General features: G+C 34.7%; 1 protein-coding gene across 1 annotated transcript in view; it reads right to left on the reverse strand.

The window, feature by feature from the left end:
* Positions 1–22,084, reverse strand: part of LOC143235612 (uncharacterized) — a 33,802-nt gene extending 11,718 nt beyond the window's left edge. The window contains exons 1-2 of the mRNA XM_076473846.1: positions 21,918–22,084; positions 13,849–14,195 (exon numbers count right to left, since the gene is read on the reverse strand). Coding sequence (XP_076329961.1) covers positions 13,849–13,915 — 67 coding nt within the window. The 5' untranslated portion in view covers positions 13,916–14,195; positions 21,918–22,084. The remainder of the gene's footprint in view (positions 1–13,848; positions 14,196–21,917) is intronic.
* Between the last annotated feature and the right edge of the window lie 397 nt (positions 22,085–22,481).

The raw sequence follows: 22,481 nt of genomic DNA on the forward strand, positions 1-22,481 counted from the left end.
CCTTTGGATCCCTTCCTATTGTTATTAACTGATTCCAACTTCTCTCATGCAAATTGTCATGAATCACCACTCCACTAACAAGAGCATAATACACTTCTGTGATGCACATAACTCCCTCTATGCACCTCTACTGACCTATCACTTCAAAGTTGGGAGAAGATGAAAGCACAGGAAGAATGTAGATGAGAAGTGTGAGAAGAGGGAATTACCTATTGGAAATACATTTTAAGTATAGGAAAATTAAAACTAACAACATGGTACTTCCCTCTATTCACAAGATTAGCTAGAATCCCACATCGATTAGGAAAAGAAACCAGTGCAAGGGAAGAACAAATGTACCCCCTCAAAAGCATCTGAAGGATTCCCCCATAAAGGAAATAGTCAGATTGATAAGATCTCAAGAAGGAAATCACACCATTTCTGACCAGGTATACTCTTTGTTCATCCATAAAGGGTGAAGAAAAAAGATTAGAGCATATAAGTGTGAGAGAACTGAGGGAGGATTAGTATCTGAACCCTTAAATAGATATACACCAGTCAATACTAACAAAAAGAAAGGTTGGAAAACAAAGGATCAGCCCCACTATGTAAAGTGGCTAGGGTGCAACAGACCACACTCAGTAAGTTAACTTCATCCAAAACCTATGCTGCTTGGTACCAACATCCATGTGGGGGTTGGATGAAAATCACACTGTCTTCACCTCAAGACCCAGAGATCAAAGGGAATCTAGAACCACTCCAGCCCTAAGGCATGACATGTTATTTGAGGAATATATCAATTCAGGAACCTGACGTCTTATATTAAACCATGAGAGAGAGGAAATATCATTGGACAAAGGCACACAAGGGATAGCAAAAGGACAGAACAAGAACAATTCCCTCTTACCTCTGCTATGACCTGCAACACAGGGAGAGCACAATCAAAGGAGGAAGATAGGCAACCTCTGAATATGCATGAAGACTTAAGTTGACTGGTTCATTTTAAATCAAAAACCCAGCCACTGGGTACCAATATCTGTGTCAGGATAGGATGAGAGCTCCCAATTGAAGGGGTGAGCTGCAAGTTGGCGCCTCATTCTGTAGCAATTGTGTAATGTATACTGAAGGATAGCAAGCCGTCAACATCTACAGAACATCACTGCCTTATTATGTACTGAATGGTAATATTTTTAATGTGTGGAGCACATACAGCAGGATGCCTTAATGGTCAATCACCCCAGTGGTTTGGAAGTGGCAAGTGGTAAGGACTCCCATACTCCACTTAAAAGAAGGGGATGAAAAAGCAACTAGGCTTTTTGCACCATACAATTGGTAAAAAAATACTAAATATGTAAAAATGAATCATGTCAAAACAAAACAGAATCCAATTTTTTAATTAAAAATTTAAATAGAGTTAAAAAGGCCAATGGCTCTTAAAAATTTAAAAAACACAATTGAGGTGGACAATGTTGTAATAACAGCATGACAGTACAATGTAAGCTCTTGTGACTTGAGTGCACCACACATTGGTGTACCAGTCTCAGATAAAAGAAAATAATGAGTTAAAAAAATGTGACTAATGAGTAGTCTAGCTAGGACAACTACCTCCTTCTGATCCTTAAGGAAGCAAGACAACCAATGTCCAATAGAAGATTTTATCTGGAAAACTTTGTCATCATGTTGCTCACTGTAACTGCCAACTGGCATGGAGATGAGCCTTGAACACAGGGTTATAGTCCAAGTATGGAACAGGCATGGCCATGCTAGCACCACAGCATACAGACTTAGATGAGGTGTCAGTAAGCTTGTTTCTGCAAATATCAAGCGTGGTCCAGTATGGAGAAGAACTGGATAGAAATTAATAATAAAGAGAAATGAGACAGTTGGTTTTGAATATTGACAAGAACAGGGAGAGAACTAAGAGAAGCAATTACAGGACCAATAGAGAGCTGAGCAAATCAGTATATATCATACAGTTTGTTTACTGTATAGCTTCTATGTGATCCAGGGCAAAAGAAATGGCATACAGTTTGACAGTGAAGACAGAAACTGTAGAGGGAATCCTGTGTGCAACCACTGAACCACAACAAATCAAAGTAGAGCCCACAGAGTCACCTGATTTTGAACCATCCATATAAATGGAAATGGAAGGATAATTTGAAAGATGTTTGGCAAATAGAAGACAGTACTTCCAATCAGGAGTATCAGCCTTCTTCAGCTTGCTCAAACAAAAGTCACATTTGGGATGGTAATAAGCCATGGTGGGATGGACTGACCAGTGAAGACAGCAACATCATCCAAGGACAGACCCAATTCAGCCAACTGTGCCTGGATATGAGGCCCAAAGGGGTAATGACAGACTGTATATTCTGAAAAAGCATAGCCCATTGAGGAAGGAAAACACAACCCCAGGTGGAATGTTGTTGTAAGGATCAAAGTTTTGCTGCATACAGTAAAGAAGTTTCAAATGGCAGAGGTGTAGAAGAGGTTCAGAAGACTCAGTGTACAAACTCTGGACTAGAGAATTGCAGAAAGCCCTTATGCAGAGACAAAGCCATTGATGGTGAACAGGGTCCAAGGTCTTCAAGGCTGAGGTTCTGATAGAGCTGGAAACCAGAGATCCATAGTCCAGTTTCGATCAAATAAGGGTACAATAGATTTTTAACACAGAACATCGATCCACTCACCAAGAGGTAGAAGAGAGGACACGGAAAACGTTCAGTGTCCTTGTGCACTTGACACATAGCTGCTTGATGTGTGGAATAAAGGTCAGCTTATAATCAAAGATAAGCCCCAAGAACATTTCCTCAGGGACCAGGGGAAGCACAGCTTCTCCAAGACAGGGCTCAGAATCAGGGTGAATAACTCATTGGCAGCAGAAGTGCATGCAAATGGTTTTAGAGTGAAAAAAGGTAAAACTGATTGAGGACAATCTCTAGCTACCACTCAATAAACTAATGTTCAACCACTAACATGAGATGTGGAAGTCATTGACATAGAGACCAATTGCAATTGTCAGGGGGAGTGGTCCACTGAAGGCATTAATCTTTGAAATGAAATGTTTGGCATTCAAAACACAACCCTGAGGGGCTTCAAGTTCCTGTAGGAAAGAATGTGAAAGTTTTAAACCCACACTGACTTGGAATCTCCAGTACATTAAAAAATAATTTATAAAAATGGGCAAATGGCCACACAACCTGCATGAGTGAAGTCTCTCATGATGCCATTCCTCCACATAGTAGTACAAGTTTTCTCAAGGTAAAAAATTACAAAAACAAGATATTACTGCTTGAGAAAGGTTTCCCCGATTGATGTTTCAAGTCAAATCAGGTGATTCACACTGGATTGCTGTCATCAGAACTCATACTGGATAGGCGATAGGAGGTTGTTTGATTTGAGGAACCAAACAAGATGAGCATTAACTGTCCTCTCTAAGATATTAGAGATACAGCTCATCAAACCAATCAGTTGGTAGTTTGAAGAAGTCTCAGAATTCTTCCCAAACTGAAAAAAAGGGAGGACAACAGCTCAAGTTTAGGAATCAACTTTTTCCATCATCCATTTTTTTATTCAAATTTGATCATCATCAACTGCACTGCCTCATGTCATTGCTAATGTCAAGCACTTTATCGCTGCCACAGACTCCACCCATTTTGTAACATCAGTCTGGTTTAGATGTTTGTTATCGAGCGTGTACTATTTTGCATGTGCTTGCAAACATATTTTTATTGTGCAACCTTCAAGTGTTTAAATATATTTTGTTTTTAATCCCATAATATGGATAAGTGGATAATTCAAAAACTAAATAATCCAGATGATGGTGAACACTCAGAAAATAAAGACAATTTAATTAATTCTGGCATTACTGCTGAAAAGAAAATGTTGCATGACTGAAAAAATGTGAAACAAGAATTTAATTAAAGTTGGGAATTGAAATTTGCAGTGATTGAAGCAAATAATAAGCCAGTTTGTCTTTTGTGTAACAGAGTTTTTAGAAATAGTAAATTATACAACCTTAATCAACACTTTAACAATTGTTATGTGTCTGAAAGCACAACTTCATGAACAATAGGGAGGCCTAAAAAGATTTTTATCACAGATAGAACTAGTTTCATTAGCTAGCTATAAAGTAGCTTGGATTCTAGCTCATAAAAGAAATCATTTTCTGATGCTGAACAAGTAAACGAAATATTGATTTTGGTCATTGAAACTCTGTTGGAGAATTATAATTCATAAATAAAAAATGACACTGTTCAAAAGGTAAGTAATTTGCAATTAAGTCGAAAAACAATTGCTTGAGTTGGTATAAGACAGAAAATCAGTTGCTTGAGCAACTAAAAGACTGTTAGTATTTTTTTTAGCACTAGTTGAGTTAACAGACGTTAGTGACACTGCACAGTTGATATTTTAGGTTCGATATATAACTTCAGAACTTCAACTGAGGAAAGAAATGCTTGGCCTTTGTAGATTATGAGATTGAACTTGTAAAAAAAACATCTTTGAAAAATTTCTGAAATGTCCAAAAAATTCAATCTGGATTTTAAAAAACTGGTTTCTGTCACAACAGATGGTGCTCCCACCATGACTTAAGCAAAATTAGGATTTGTTTATCTTTTGAAGCAGCATTTAATTGAAAATAATGTGAAGTCCACACTGCTATCTTTCCATTGTATTTTGTATCAGAAAATTTGTGTGCTCAGTGTGCTCAAAAAGTGATAAATTGAAAAAGTTGATGAACATTGTTGTAAAAATTGTGAATTATATTAGAAGTGTAAGTTCTCTCATCCATCGACAGTTTCTCAAGTCTTTGAAGAAAAGCAGAGGAAAAGTCTTGAATGATTTACTTCCTTATTTCCTCAAATAAAAGGGTATCTTGTTGAAAAAGGTAAGACTGAAAATTTCCCTGAAATTGAAACTTTGTTATGGCAGTGTAATTTGCACTTTCTGTGCAACATGATGGCTCACTGGCTCAAAAATCTATCTCAAAAGTTGAATCACGTTTCTCTGAACTTAAAATTTGAAACAGATATTTGAATTTTTCCATGATCCATTACAATTTGACTTTGGAAATTTCAGTAAAGAACTTACATCTTTTCTGTCTTTGGATAAGTGTGGATTTGAAGACTAGATCCTTACCCTGCGAAGTGTAGAACACATAAAAGGTAAACAAAAATGTTCTATCAGAGAGATGTGGCTCACTGTTCTGATAAGCGAGAATCTTTCAGATTTAAAAATAACAATTTCAAAATTGCTATCAAGGGCACTGCAGCAACACCAGGGTTTTGTGAGCACTATACCCAAACACTAGCATCAGACACAATGTCCACAACATCCACTGAGAACATCCAACACTGGTACTTGGTTGACCCTAGCCAAAGTGGACCAGCTAACTGACTCTAGGGTCGGCCACCCCAAGACTGCCTGTCTACAGGAATTCAAAGCCAAAGTGGTGTGTTAGAGTTGGATAACTCAACCACCTGTATCCTCTCCTCTCCTTGTGGGTCACCATGCACAGCATACACATGAGTGGATGTTCAGACCCCAAAGGAGGTAAACTAAAAGTACAGAACCTTCTCTGCAAGGTCTGCTTACCACATACAGAAATCCAAACTGAGGAGCAAGAATAATGGAATGGAAAGCCCAAGTCAACATAGCTATACAGTGCACTGGTTGGTTGGTTTATTTAGTGTTTTATGGCACAAAGCAGCTAGGCTATCTGTGCCAAAAGTCCAGTAAAAAGATAAAAGTAAATATAGTAAAATTCATAAAAGGAAATGAAGGTAAAAAAAACAGCAATTAAAAGTATAATGGCATAAAACCAATGTTGACATCCAGTCTACAATGTTAAGAGAGAAATTACAGAAAGAGCAGTTATAAAGGACTTTCTGTAGCATAATGGTAATTATCATAACCCACCAAGAAGACTAACAGATAAGTACAAGAACCACCATCAGACACCTGAAGTTGGCCTTTCCAGTCCTGAATCTGAGTTATGTGACATTACAGCCATTATAAAAGGGTAAAAGTAATAAAAGTGTTAAAAGACATGCAGCAAAATTGTAATAATAACTTGCCACGATGACTAACGGGTAGCTCAAACAGCAGTGTTAGTCACATGAAGTTGGCCTTTCCAGTCCTGGTGTCGAGTTATTTAATGTTACTGCCATTTTCTAATTTCAAATCGAACTTTAAAAGGGAACCACAATAAAAAAGGTTTAATGAAGAAATATGAAACACTTAAACGACATTAAAAAGATTAATAGCCATTAAAAAACTGAAAACTTTGTCAAGGTGGACAGTGTCACCCACCAATAGCACTATCTAATGTTATGGACAAACCTTGGGACAGAACATGTTTAAAATAGTGCCATCGTTGAAGTTGTAACGATGGCAAGAAAGTAAAATATGAAACACACAAACTACACATTGGTGCATCAGTTCCAGATAAAAGAAAGCGATGAGTTAAAAAACTGTGACCAATGCGTAGTCTAGTTAGAACTTCCTCCTTCTAATCTTTACAGAAGCAAGACAGCCAAAGTCCAATATAGGGTTTTCTTTGGAAAAGCTTGCTTTTGTGTTGCTCACTCTAAGTCGACTGTCAGCTGGCACGAGTCGAGCCTTGAATACAGGACCATAGTCCATGTATGGAATAGGCAGAGTGGTGATAGTACCAGAGCAGATAGATTTAGCTGCTGTATCTACAAGCTCATTCCTGCGAATACCAATGTGGCCTGGTATCCAAAAAACTGGATAGAAGTAGATGTTAATGAGAAATGGGGCAGTCGGCTTTGAATATCAGTGATAACAGGGTGTGAGACAAGGTGAAGCGATTCCAGGGCCAGTAGAGAACTAAGTGAGTCAGTATAAATAGTGCAGTTGGAGTACTGCTTAGCTTCAATATGATCCAGGGTAAGAGAAATGGCATACAGTTCAGCAGTGAACACATAAGCTGTAGAGGGGATTCTGCATGCAACCAACAAACCGCAACAAACCATGTAAGAGCCCACAGACTCACCTGATTTGGAACTATCCTTATAAATTAGAATGGAAAGATTGTTCGAAAGATGTTCCGTAAATAAAAGAGGGTACTTCCAATCAGAAGTATCTACTTTTCTCAGATGACGTAAAGAAAGGTCACATATGGAGACTGTAATAAGCAATTGTAGGATGAGCTGACCGGTGGATTCTGCAATGTTATCCAAGGACAGACCCAATTCATCTAATTGCGCCTGGAAGCGAAGGCCAAAAGGAGCAATGGCAGATCGTCTGTTCTGAAAATGTATGGCCCACTGAGGAAGGAAAACGCAACCCCAGGTGGGATGCTTTGGTAAGGAAAGAAGTTTCGAAGAATAAAGACAGTTGCAAACAGCAGAGGTGCAAAGAAGGTTCATAATATTCTATGTATAAGCTCTAAACTGTGGATGTGCAGAAAGCCCCAGTGCAGAGTTGAAAACCTTGATGATGAATGGGGTCCAGCATCTTTAAGGCAGAGGGTCTGGCAGAGCCATAGACCATTGATCCATAGTCGAGTTTCGATCGAATAAGAGATGATATATCTTTAACATTAGAACATTGATCTGCTCCCCAACTGATGGTAGAGAGGACACGGAGGATGTTCAGTGCTCTTGTGCATTTGACCCAAGCTGCGCTTGAGTGTGGTATAAAGGTCAGCTTACAGTCAAAGATAAGCCCCAAGAACTTGGTCTCAGGAACCACAGGCAACAAAACTTCATCGATACGGAGTTCAGGATCAGGGTGAATACCCCTTTGGTGGCAAAAGTGCATGCAAACTGTTTTAGAGAGAGAGAAATTAAAGCTGTTTGCCATGGTCCACTTCAGTACATGATCGAGGGCAGTTTGTAGTTGCCGCTCAATATATCTCACGTTCGACGACTGACACAAGATGTGAAAGTTGTTGACATAGAGCCCGTTTGCAACAGTGAAAGGGAGTTGTTCAGTGATAGCATTAATCTTTATAATGAAAAGTGTGACACTCAAAACACAGCCCTGAGGGACCCTAAGTTCTTGTAAAAAAGAACAGGAAAGTGTCAAACCCACATGAACTTGGAATCTCCTGTCCGTTTAAAATTTTTTTAATAAACATGAGTAAATGGCCACGTAACCCATATACATGGAGGCCTCCCAAATCACTATACCTCCATGTTGTGTCATAAGCCTTCTCAATGTCAAAGAATATTGATACAAGATGTTGTCATTTGAGAAAGGCTTATCTGATTGATGTTTCAAGTCAAATTAGGTGGTCCATGGTGAAGTGCTGTCGTCGGAACCCACATTGGGTGGGCAAGAGGAGGTTGTTTGATTTGAGGAACCAATCAAGACGAGCATTAACTATCCTCTCTAAGGTCTTACAGAGACAGCTTGTCAAAGCAATTGGACGGTGGTTTGAAGGACTCTTGGGATCTTTCCCAGGCTCAGAGAAAGGTAAGATAAGAGCCTGGCACCAGGCATTAAGAAAAACATTCTCCTGCCAGATCCGGTTAAAAACAATTAGAAGAATATCAAAAGAAGCAGGAGATGGATGGCGCATTATGTCATAGTGTACATCATCAGGTCCAACAGATGTACTACCATACAGATGAAGGGCCATTGTCAATTCCACCAGAGCAAAGAGACGATTATAGTCAAAGAGACAGTCAGTTCAAAAGGAAAGAGGTAAACGCTCTGCCCGAGTCTTGATGGCCAAGAAGGTGAAGGAACAAGCAGAAGTGCCAGATACCTGGCAAAAGCATTCACCTAGAGTATCGGTGATGCTCCGGACATTAGCTACCTTTTGGCCATGATAGAGTAAGATCGAGAGGGGGACAGAATTGTTGTGCCTACTGTCTCTCAAACCCTGTTCCATATGACTTTGGAACTGGTGGTAGAAGATATGTTAGTTGTGAACTTAATCCAAGATTCCTTCTTGCTTTGGCGCCTTACCCACCTAGCATGTGCACGGGCCCGTTGGAAAGCAATGCGGTTTGAAAGTGTGGGATATCTATGAAAAGTATCCCAGGCCTGTTTTTGAGCCTTTCGTGCCATGTAGCAGGCAGGATTCCACCACGGACGAGGATATAGTGGAAAACGTGTCGAGGGTTTAGTAATACACTTGTATAATAAAGTCAGTTACTGCTGCCACACAGTCGTCTATTAATGGCTGACAGACGATGGCAGGATCAAGTTGTGCGAGAGCAGTGAAAGTGGACCAGTCTGCCTGATCTAGCTTCCACCGGCGCGTGGGTAGGGTGGCATCAACCATGGCCAGTCTCTCTTAAAAGTATATCGGAAAATGATCACTGCCTTGTGGATTACTGTCAACCTTCCATGAAAATGGGAGAATAATAAAGGGGAGCAAACTGAGAGATCAATAGCGTAACGGACTGACTAGGTGCATGAAAATAAGTGGAAGGACCAGTAATGAAAAGAGAAAGGTTGTGATCAGAGAGCCTCACGCCTATCAATAACAGCACTTCCCCAGAGGGGATGATGTCCATTAAAGTCCCCAGGATAAGAAAGGGAGACAGCAACTGTTCAACAAGAGTATCAAGGTCTGAGTGATCACATGTCTCTCCAGGTGACAGATAGAAAGAACAAACAGTGATGGTATTACCCAGGGAAACACATATGGCTACAGCTTCCAAGGGTGTGTTGAGTGACAAAGACAGGGTGGGCACATGCTGATCAACCAACAGTGCCACCCCTCCATGTACTTGTCCATCACACAGCCTGTCATTTCTGTACAGAGAAAACTGCCAAAGGTGACTGTATCGCAGGTTTCAGAAATGTTTCTTGTGAGGAAAGATATACAGGTTGGTAGGAAGCAATCAGTGTTTTGATGTCATCCAGATTAGAACGTAAACCTCAACAGTTCCATTGTATCAAGTTGGCCATTTTTAATGATGTGAAAGCAAAGTGGCTGGAGAACCCTTCTGTTTACGACCTTGTCTTTTTTTTCCTTACTGTCCTTATTCAGAGGAGGTCTATCGACCTCCATGAATCCTGCCCTGGATCGATTGGGCAGGTCTTCATTGTTGGAAGGGGATTCCAGTGACTGAGGACGTAAGCGAATGATTGTTTTGCATCTTGGGGTGGGAGAAAAGATGTATCTGAAGAAATGCCTGTATATGGAACCAAAGGATGTGGATCTTGGGGTTTGTTGGAATGTATGGGAGGAACAGAGATGGGTGTAGAAGTTGATTCATCAACCATGGAGGTCATAAGGCTTTTCATTTGTATGGATGAATGCTGTTAAATACACCCAAATGGACAAGGTATTGGGTAGGACTTGTGCAATGTGATTAACTACCCAACCTGAGCAACCACTTCAAGAAGGTGATGAGTATAACTGACCAGCTCCAGTTCAGAATAAGCCAGTCATCTGTATAATAATGGAAATATAGCCCCCAAGGCATGAAGATGAAGAGCAAAAGCCCTGACCATCCAACAGAAAACATAAGGTACAGAAGCTAGGCTGAAGGGTAGGATACAACTAGTACACCATCCTGTGACAGACAAACCAAAGATATGAATGAGACTGTGATAAGCATTGGAGACATCAATCTTGGTTATAAACATACCTGGAAAAACAGAGCTCACTAAAAACTGAGATAGGACTCTATGATTAAATGTGGGAGGGGAACAAAGCAACTGAAGTGGGACAGATTTATGACAGGCTTCCAGTCCCAGTCTTCTGGGAAGCAACAAAGAGTCAAGAGTAAAATACAAGTAACTGAAAAGGAATAGGTTCATTAGCCTGTTGAGTGAGGTCCTGAACTGCCTTTTACAAATACTGGGATTCCAAGGTGGAAAGAAGAAAATAGGAACAAGAAACAAGAGAGGTGTGGCAAGAAATGAGATATTAAATCCTTCTGACCAAACTTGAAAAACCTTAACATCATTGATAAAAGGATGCCAATGATGGCAAAAGGCCATAAGTCTAGCTCCTACTAGACCAGAACCCACCAGTTAGTCACCAGTACTGTTCACAACATGTGTGTTGTCAAAGAAAACAATAAGCTGTGGCACCTCAAGAAAAAGGGACAGGTAAGGACTGGGAAGGGGAAGGACAGGAAACCATAACAGGTGTCATAACTGGATCCAAATGAGAAAAATGAGCTACCAGATGAGAAAGAGTAAACTGTTGTTGTCCCAATGGCACCTGAGATTTTAAAGACTCCAGAATCATATCAAAGATGAAGCAAAAATGGGGCTTTACGTAAATCTTGGAATTAAAATATAGGTAAACAGACCTTCAATAAGACACCATCCTTACCAAGAAAGTTCCAATAGAGAAGCCACTTATGTCATGCCAGAGTTGGAGATGACAAATGAGTCAACCTGAAAGTAGGAAGGAAAAGAATGTCCTCAGAAAATCCCTAAGAATTTTGTGAAGAGCCTCTGATACAAGTTAAATAGTGCAAAATACTTCAAAAAGAGTTGTGAGGGTAAGATGTAGTCGGGAAAAGTGGTAAGGGGTTAAACTGATAGGAAATTCAGAGCCTGCCCCAAAAGTTGGTGAAACAGAACTCAACAGTTGTTAGTCAAGATTAGTACAGTTTGCATGATAATAAGTAATGACAGACTGATCCAAGGTCTGTGGGGGATGAGGCATGCTAACACCATCATTTAACTGAGAGGCAAACTGTTTTGTACGGACCTCAATGTCAGAGGAGGAGAATACAAAATAGGTTTTGGAAGAATGTTCATGTGGTAAGAAAGGATGTGTTTCATAAGAAATAGGGATGTCAATACATCTATATGTATCTGCATCAAGAAACTATTATAAGAAAAACTTCAAATGCACCAAAAAAAAGTTAAAAAATATTAATTGTTAGATATATAATGCCTAAAGCCAATAAACTGAGCTAAAGATAGGTAGCTCGTAGGAGATTACTTCATAATAAGATTGATAATGCACTAAATGATCATTTTAAACCAGCCTACTTATAATAACGTAACCTTGAACTGAAACCGTGGGAAGTTTGACTGTAATAGTGCATATTCTAATTTATAATGCCAAGGTTAATAAGTCACATTAAGACTACTGAAAAGGTAAATTTCATAGCATCACTTTATTATTGATTCTTCATGAATTTTTAAACCAACTACTGTTTTAAATTTATCAGTATTAACAAGAGTTTAGTAAATGATGACATTATTAATTATAAGGCAACAGACTCATGGAACAAGTCATTTTGAACAAGCATTATTTGCTCAAGAATGTGCCATTCAATCATAAAGTTTTGTTGATTAAATAAATGACCAAGTGTTTCAAATACAAGTTTCATTACTTAACCATAAAATCATAAGATAATGACACAAGAACTACAATGGTTTGGTGGCAGCTTTGAACAAGAAAAAGTCTGCTAGAAGAATTTCTAATATAAAACTATGCATTAGTTTCCAGTTTCAATCTACTACTTCAAAAAAAAAAAAAAACACTCCCAAAATGTTGTTTTGGTGCTGATAAGTATTTTCAAAGATCCACTCCATTTTAATCTTTGTAGCCACAACAATAAACATCCCTAGCACGTTTCTTATCACTTTCATTGGTTGAGGTCAGATCAATCGTCTGCCAGTTCTTGAATGAACTAAAGCAATGAAAGCAGTTACAATGAAATCAACAGAATATCATATTCTTAATGTTCCTCCTGCTTCAAAGGTTTTTGTTTTGTCCTTTTCTGACTGGCTTCTAATGTTTTAACAACCTTTCTTTCTGGTACTTTAACAGGAACACCACTGTTGCTGTATCTGTTGTGTATGAATTTCACACAAACATCAATCTTCCAATTTTGAGATTATCATAAACATTACTTTTGGACATTCTTACATAACGTATTCAAAGAAGGTATGAGCAAAAGTACAGAAGGTATAACACTTGCTAATTTAGCACTTAAAACAGGTCTTTTATAGGTAAATTAATTTGCAAAAATCAATGTATTTCACCCAAAATGACACAAATGAGGTGGGGGTGAGAATTCATTTACAAATGAACATTTATCTGAAGGATGTGAGCCAATGAACAGAAAAGTTGTATTGTTTGATAGTTCTAATACTGCATTTTTGTTGGAAGGAAATCAAATCTGAATACTTTTCAACAGTGGCTGAATAAAATGATGGCCAAAGCAACCACTCATTTCACTATGATTGACTCCTGATTATAGAGTTAAAGTTTCTTTAAATAAACAACATACATTCATAATTTTTCAGTTATACTTGTAATTTGATAAAAGTGTTGGTAAGGCAGAAATATGTTCATTTAAGTTTAAAAACATTAATAACATGGAACATAAAAATACATTTAAATCAGAAATAATGTGTGTCTAAACATTTTTGAGTTAACTACATTTCTTATTTAAAAAGTACAACACAAACAAAATACAAGACTTAACAAAATTCCAGTATTCAGCATTTACAATGTTTCTACAAGGTGCTTCAATAATACAAGCTGTACCACACACCATTATTCCTTCAACAGAGAACTGTTGTACTTAAAATTCTTACAACTAGGAATCATATTATGGTGTTAGAAAATATATTTAAGTTTAAAATCTTACTGCAACACTTTTATAATACACTTCCTTAAGTAGAAAGAAACAGTTTTCTTTCAAGATGTTTATTGTGTGAAGATCTATACAAAGTTCAGTTTTTACTGTACAGAAAGGGTTTGAATATGCTAAAGAAATTGTCAAATTATCAGTTTACATTCTGACTGGGAAAAAGTATTTATAAATGTAAAAACCCTACAATTATGGGTATTGATTATGTGTGTATGATAATTAATAACACACTCAAAACATGCAATTTTTTAACAGTTGAAAATTAGTTAATGATTCTTATCACAACTGTTTTAAAAGCAACTCTACTTACCACCAAAGCTAGTTCCAAAAGAGCTAAACATCAAGGTGAAACCAAAGACATTTAGAAAATACTTCATTTTTCAGCACTGTAATGGTTTTCTCATTATCACACTTTTTAGAACTACATCAGTTAAAATAAGGCTGATATTTAACTAATAAAAAGGTGTTCATAAAGTTTTCTAATTACATACAAACTGGAAATAATATGCATATAGTTATTACTGTGGACTAATTTCTCACAAACTTCAAGGGAATTTTTTGAAGGCATCCACTATTTTGAATAAACACGTACAAAGACTCAGGGCTGTCCTTTGGTTGGAAATGTATCAAAAAATAGTGTCTTGCTGCATAAGTGATCTGTAAGCAAAGAAAGTTTCAAATATGTATTTTACATATGCTTATTGGATAACATGTATACTTTACTCATTGCACTAACAAATATTTTTTTTTTTCGCATTGTAACAATTTCAGAAACATACCCATTTCCATAGTTTTGGTAAGTCTAAATCACTTTTAATCTTACTGAAATCCTCATGAGCAAACATAGCAAGACTTATCTTACACTGTAATATTTAAAATAATCTTATTTTCAAGTGCTCAAATAAACCAAGCTGAAAACAATAGTTTAAAATGACTATTATATTTTTGCATATCCTTACAAGATACATATTTATTCAAACTAAATTATATCACACTTTCACTTCTACTATAACTGCTGTATGACATTCATAGTGAGGGTATGTACCATGTGCTTTTTTTCATGCCTTTACACAAAATGCAATTTTTTAAATTGTTGTTTTTCATAGTTCACTATGTAGACACAGTGAGGCACTCAAGCAAGTTACTAATTTTACTATTCCTGACTAGTGTGCTAGCACTATGTGTAAACCATAGCCTGTTTACATGGTTTTCTTTCAAGAATAATGAAAACATTTAATTAAGCAGACCCATTCTTGTCTCTAGCAAATCAAGTAGCAATTGCATCTTCCTCTAGACTGCTGGGGTAATGATACACTTAGTATGCACCTTCTACTAGCTAGTTTAATTTAATTACAGAGCTATTCTAGTCTATAACAAATCAAGTAATACCTACCCCTTCCACTAGCTAGTTGAGATAACATGTGCTTACCATTATCTTTTGTGTGTCAAAAAGCTGAAGTTTATTGATATACTTAAGCCAGTGTTTGGGCTGAAAGATAAGGATTTGTGTATTTTTCATACTGTAAAGGTGGAATGTGTTTAACTTTAAGCATGAGCTAATAAAGCTCTTGCACTGTATTTTTGTGTAACATTTTCTTTTGTTTCTTACATGAAAACTTTTAAAGCTTTTGCATAGTATAGAAATTGCAAGTGATATTTTCACTTTCACTCACAGAAAGTGCTCATAAGACTACAGGCGGCCTCAATGTTTCAGTTGCATTTGCTTTAAGTGAATAAAGGCAGAGTTCATTCCTGCTAATCATGAAGTAATGTGCAGCAGTTGCTCCATGCATAGTTTAAAGCATTTAGTTTCATAGAGATATTCAAGCTGGGCCTTAGCGCTTTCCCAATATTTGGATAGTGTCTTATAGTGTTTTGTTATTTAAAGTTGGCTCACTTTCATTTAATGTTTTAGTTTAATCTATGGGGAGGGAGGTACATGTACTACTAAAAATAGGTTTTGTTACCCTCACTTAGCAGCTCTTATTAATACTTTTTTTTTATAAAGCACACAGTAACTTCCAATAGCATATTATAATTTATTGTAAATTGTGAACTGTTACCAAATATTGTTTTGTGTCTAAATTTGTCTCTTTCCTCAGTTACCAAAACAAGTGCATTCCAAAGTGTTAATAGCAGGGATACTATATTCTACAGTTAATCTAAAAGTTACCACATATTTTATACAATTCTCTCTCAAATATATAAAAGAAAAAGAAAGTTCCCTTATTGTTATCTAGAACATCTAAAAAATTTTAGATTTCTTTTGTATCAATAATGACAAAACTACCATTAATCCTTTCAGTATGGGCTCACTCTAATACACAGGAGTTCATCTACACATTTGTATGTTAGGTATTTGCAATATAACTTTTCACACAGTATGTGTATATTCACAAACTTTGGCAAACTTTTGGTAAAGATCACATGTATTTTCTATACAAAAAAAAAACAGATTTTTGAATGAAATATTTTAAATAAAGATTTGTTTGTGAAAACAGTCTTTCATTAATAGTCTGAGTGCAAAGTGATTTTGTGTTATGATTAAATAAAACTATTTTTTGTCCCAAAAATCGCAAATATTATTTGTGTAATTTCTAGAACCTCCTAAATATATTTCAAATGTTTGTTTTCAGTAAGACTTTACATTTTATGTTATTTTCTATACTCCATGTAGAGCCTGTCATTTGACCAGCATTGCAAGCATCATAAAATAATTAGGAAATAAATATAAATTATGCTTTTTTAATGCCAGAATGACTCACGTATTATAACATAAAAAATACAAATGTTTAGTCTAAGTAGCTTAAGTCTCAAAACATTTTATATATATATATATATATATATTATTTATTATATTATTGATGTTAAAGTCATACCTACCTAACATTATGTAATATGCATTGATGTAGTGCATGTGCATTCATGTTACATATCCAGTAATATAAAACTGACCTTTAATTTTCTGTGTTGGCTGTGTTTTAGTAGACTAGTATTTTATAATATACAGTAACATTCCAATTATTAAACATTATATATTTATATATATATATATGTAGATTAATACTGTTTAGAAATAAATTATTAAACTTATTTTTCTTAAAATATAGAAAAACAGATAAAGTAGTAAAAAAAACAATTATCTCTTCCAGCTACAACCTTTGAACTCAGTTGCTGCTGGACACAGGTCTGCTAAGCCTTTTAAAATTTCTCACATGGGGGATACCAAACAAAATTTTTTAAAGTTTTATGTATAAAGCTGAATAATCAAAGTCATAAATAATTACACTAATACCATGGAATTCCACTATAATTTATTAAGCTTGGTAACTAAGGTGTATTTAGATTTTAAAAAAACATGAAACTTTAAGCAGACTAAAGACACACCCTACCTCATAGAAATATTGGATCAAAAGAATGTTAGCCTTTTCAGATTAAAATGGCTGAGAACACCACTATGGAACATTTTAAACTTTTGATTGATTATTCATATGTCACATATTGAAGTAAGTGTATATCAGGAACTTTTTTTAAAAAAAAAGGAAAAGTAAAAGTGCAACCATGTTTGATTCAGTACATAACCATACCTCAGTAAAATAAAAGATATAAGGTCATTATTTTATATTCTAGTTTGTCAATACTAGTAATTCAAGTTCTTAATTTGTACAAAAGTATAAGCTTTGTATTTTGACATCACAAACATCTAATTTTAAACAGTGCTGCATTCAACATACTACATGACTCACTAAAATCTGTATTTGTGTTCTTTTAATATTTACTTTTAAATTGAGAAATTAGCTTGTATACAATATTAAGGTTTGAATTATAATATACAATTTGATTCCAAACTTATTGATATAAATTCATAAAATAGTAGTTCAATAAAATGTTGAATACAAGTCAATAAACGCGTGATGGTTCTTGACCTGTGACCCAATGAGAAAGGGTCAATTAAATTTAAGGTTAAGTATTTATTAATTACTGACTGCTATAATTATATGTGTGTTGCATAAGCTGACACCACTGTTATGATTCTTCTTTCCTTTATTGGAGTAAAAATGATTGATTAGCAATTATTGGTATGTTCAGATATGAGAAACATTAAAGTTTCTTATACGATCATAAAAATTAATAATGGCTCTTAAATTTTTATGATAATCAAAGTAAGTATCAAGGTTGACCACTGTAAGTACACTCATAAGATTTTAAGGACAATTTCTGTTGTCCCACTTTCATACAGGAAACCATATTTAAAAAAGTATAGTTTAAAAACAATGTCATTGGACCTGTATGTTTCAACAACATGATGAAAAAACTACAAAATAAAATAGAAAGAAATGGCAATATATCCTACCCATTCCTCTTTTATGTATAAAAACATGATGACTATGGTAAGAGCAAACATTCTAATTGTTAAGGTAATCTCTAGTTACTAAATATCAATACTTGAAGCTTAATGAAATCTGATCTTTTATAGGAACTGACAAATTAGTAAAATTAAGATTTTCTAAAAATCATTTGTTAAATTCCAATTTCAGATGTTTCCTCATTTATCAGTAACAATTTTATACTAAAACCTATATTCAAGATAAAATGATATATCTGTCTTCAAGCCATAGCATTCATGTCGTTATTCAGCTTACAACAGTACATATATTTATCCTTTTATTTCGAAATGTGCTGGATGTATTTGGTAATAACTCAGAATATTAAATGTACCGGCAGAAACACAACTAAGTGTACTCCTTTAAATCATTTGCTTTTTCTATCTAGTGTAAATGAAATGCGCTATAATTAGTGTTTAAAATAGGTACCAAGATACAATCACAATGTTCATAAACTCCTCACTAATAACCTGGAACCAATGTTCTTACAATGTGCACAGCTTTGGTCTCCTCATTTATAAAGAACACATTTTCTTATTGAAAAAACTTCAGAGGAGAGCTGTGAGGATGGTTCCAAGGAAGGAAAGATTATCTTGTCGAAATACATCAAGATATCTCAATTACTTTATTTTACAGAAACAAAATATATAGAGATACCATCATGAGGGGACCCAAACTTATGATTTGGAAAATATACTGTGTTTTTACAACATAACAACTGGTTACAGAAAGAGTTAACGTTATCAGTAGTGGAAATCAGCAGTTTAATTTTTAATGCCTAAATATTTCCAGCCAACATGAGGTATTTCACCTGGTAGCAATTTCCACGTTAAAAAAATAAAATACTTAGAGTTCAAATTCAATCAACAGAAGTTCTAATAATTTATTTTTTTAAATAAAACTTTAGATGCTAATTCTGATTTTGAGTTGATTTCAGTTCACTCTTAATGAAATCATCAGTGCCAAAGTTCCCAAAGTTTTTATGACATTTATTGCTCTCCAAGAGGAACATCATAACAGTTTTAATTTGTCCTTGTCAGATATTTTTGTTACAGCAAACAAAAAAATATTTAACAAGTTTATAAAAGGTCAGCTTGGTGACAGGGTTTTAGAAGGTTCTTGAACAAATTTGCTACATTTTTTTCCCCCACTTGCAAAGGCTTGCTTTATTACTTTATACTTCATTTGAATTATGACAAGGAATGTGTTACATGCAACAAGGTTAGTTAAGCTTAGTTAAATCATTTTGCATTTGACTGTATCAAATTTTGTTTCTATGACAAGGCCACTGTGGTTTTATTCCTTACACAAAAATTAAAGAAAAAAAAGGACCTGTTAATCCATACAAGCTGTCCCATACACTAAACTATACCTTAAAAAAAATAATACTCAAAGCCAACCTCATCATTTAAAAATATCAAATTTTCTTTTAAAATCCCCTAAATGTACAAAATCTATCATATTGGAATAAAGGTAGTTTAGTAATCCAACCATCCAATCAATTCCCTTAAAATCTTAAATGCTTCATCAGATCCCTTTCTAGCTTCTTTTTTGAAAAAAAACAATTTCAATTTCATGGGCAAAAAAAGAAAATTTCATAAGCAAGTACTACATTTCTGAAACCTTAATATAAAGTTTATCATAACTTTCACCAGTTTCATCTAATAGTTTAAAACAAACTCCAACTAAGTCTTCTCCCCTTATGTCCACTAAAAGAAACTCAAATACATTCAATCTCCATGCTATTCTCTTTGATATCCTCAGTTTAAACAGGATCAAACTAATATTTTACATGTAAATCCCACTCTCTTCCATCAATGTTTTTTGTACTTATACCCCTATTGTGTAACCTATAAGTCTGTATTTAAAAGAAATTTGTCATCACAACTGTCTACAGTTAACAAATTTCAAGTTATTCTTATTAAACTAAAATCCCCTGCTCCAACTAGTGTTCTGAAGTCATATTTCTTATATATGTGGCATTACACTGTAAAAATTTGGCCTACATCCTTAAAACTACTACTGTATTTTGTTCCTATACTATACTTTTCTTGCCATCTTATTTTTTTCTGCATTCAGTTTATCCTGGCCCTTACCAAGTAAAGTGAGCACAGAAAGACATCAAAAAGAAATGTATATATATCAATACAAAATCTCTTAACTAACAGTAAGAAAAATTCTTTACTTAAAATTTTAAAATGATTAAAAAAGTTATTATATACCACATAATATAAACAACATAAAACAAGAATACACTGTTTTTCAAATCAAAAAAGTGATCAAATTTAGTTTTATAAAATACACAATTTATGTAAAACTTAAAATATTGTAGAATGAGATAGAAATTAATTATTAAAATTACAGCAAAAGCTGTTTTTATTGTTTTATTTAACAAAATATTACAATGATACCTTTTCAAAAATTCAAATTTGAAAATTTATATAAATATTACATATAGAAATAAGATATTTTATCTGGAAAAAACTACATAATTATTGAAAGTAATTCTACAGAAGTTTGTTGTTTTCCCATACTATTTAACAAACCTTATAACAGGTGTGTGAAATTCACACACATACACAGGTCTCAAAGAACTAATAGGGGAATAATAAAATTCCCTAGAAAATAAAAGATGAATTTACACTTTTTTCCTCTTCTCAAAGCAAGTCTGAAGAGGCAGCCATGAAAGACCAAATTGCATCTTATTTTCTATACATTGTGTACCTCAACACCTTCATAGATTTAATTTTTTTAGTGAAACTAATTTACTAAATATTCCTCTATAAACATTGTTAACTTACATAAGTAAAATATCGGGAACCAACCCAAAGACACTCCACTAGTAACAAACATCCAGTTGACAATATTCCATTAATGACTTTTTTTTTTCCAACCACTTTACAGTTCAATTAGCTGAACTGATTTTCTTAGTTAATCCTTTGTTTAGTACCTTATTAAAAGCTTTTTGGCAACACAATAAGTCCATATCCAGACATAAAGTAACATACTAAAAAAACAACAATAATTTCCTTTAGTGAATCCATATTGGCTTTCTCTTTTATTATAAATTGACAACATTTTAAACAGATAAACAGGATCTTATTACCCTATCAAGGTTGTCCCTTCCAGCTCCTAAATGTAACACCCTTATTACTCATGTTCTGATACAATATTTTCTTAAATTTAGTTAAATTTTCTGCCTCCATCACCCTTGGAGGCAGATCATTCCAAAAAGTCTACCTCCTTGTTTCAAAAGCAATAATCTCTAAACTCCAGAAAACTCCTAGCTGCCAAAATTTGTATTTATAGCCTCTTGTCCTATTATTTTAACTGGCAAACACAAATAGCTTGATGGATCTATACTATCAATATCCTTAATCATCTTAAACACCTCAATCAAATCCTCTCCCATGAAAACAAGCTTAGAGTTTTTTATTTAGTCTTTCCTCATAGATAATCCCACCAACCCAGGTATAATCCTAGTGGCTCTTTTATGAACCTTTTCCAACAAGTCAATGTTCTTTTGAGAAAGGAAGCCCCAACCTGTATACAGTACTTCAAATTAGACATTGCTCATGATCTATACTGTGTTTCAGTAAATAAGCTTTTAAATATATAGCTCGAGTCATTAAAATTAAAAAAAAAAAAAAAGAACTGGAATCAAATTAATAAGAAGGCAAAAATCAATATACACAAAATAATTCGATTTTCGTGGGCCAGAAACAGGGAAATTGTTTATATAAAACTTAACTTCGGTAATTTACAACTAAATTTCTGTCACTGTATCATTTTTATTAGTTAAAGGTTAACTAACCCTAGTGTAACGCTGCCTATATATTAATTATTATTATTCCAAATATTTCTACTCCGGAAACAGTTGTGTTTTACTCATTAATCAATTCAACCCACCCTTTCAAATACAGATATATACGATAAGTTCCCAATTTTTGCTAACACTAACATATTAAAGTCTTGCAAATATATCTTTTCTTACCACAATGTGCACAAACAAAACGCCTCTAAACATACAAAATTCCAAATGCGTCAGCTTTTAAATTAACTAAAATAGTAACTCGCTAGACGGCTTTAATAACTTGTTACGTCAGGCTTAGAGGTTAGTTATAAACTTGTTTGATATACTCATCCTAAGAAATCTGTAATCTCGCTACCATACTCTCCCTGTTAAAAAAGAAAGAAACATTGCCAGAAAAATAATACTGGTACCATCAGCAAAACATATATAAAGCCTTACTGTATTAAAAATATTTAAATCACAGTTAATAACGTCGATAGTAGATCTCAGGTTATCGATTTTCTTTAACTACAGCGAAAGATATTAAAATGTTTAAATGTAAAGCTACAAAAAATAAGCTATCTTTGAAGTCCTCCCGCGAGTATCAATACCCAAATTGTGAGGTATGCGCCCTCATACTTACCATCGAGAAACTAGAAGGGTCAAAGATATAATAGAAAATCGTTCTTAAAATCAATACGAATTCTTAATAACTGTATTGTTGTAAGCTATATTTGAATTTCGATATTTCTTTACTAGAGGAAA

The sequence above is a fragment of the Tachypleus tridentatus genome, chromosome 12 (genome assembly GCF_004210375.1).
Source record: "Tachypleus tridentatus isolate NWPU-2018 chromosome 12, ASM421037v1, whole genome shotgun sequence".
In the NCBI taxonomy this organism is placed as follows: domain Eukaryota; kingdom Metazoa; phylum Arthropoda; class Merostomata; order Xiphosura; family Limulidae; genus Tachypleus; species Tachypleus tridentatus.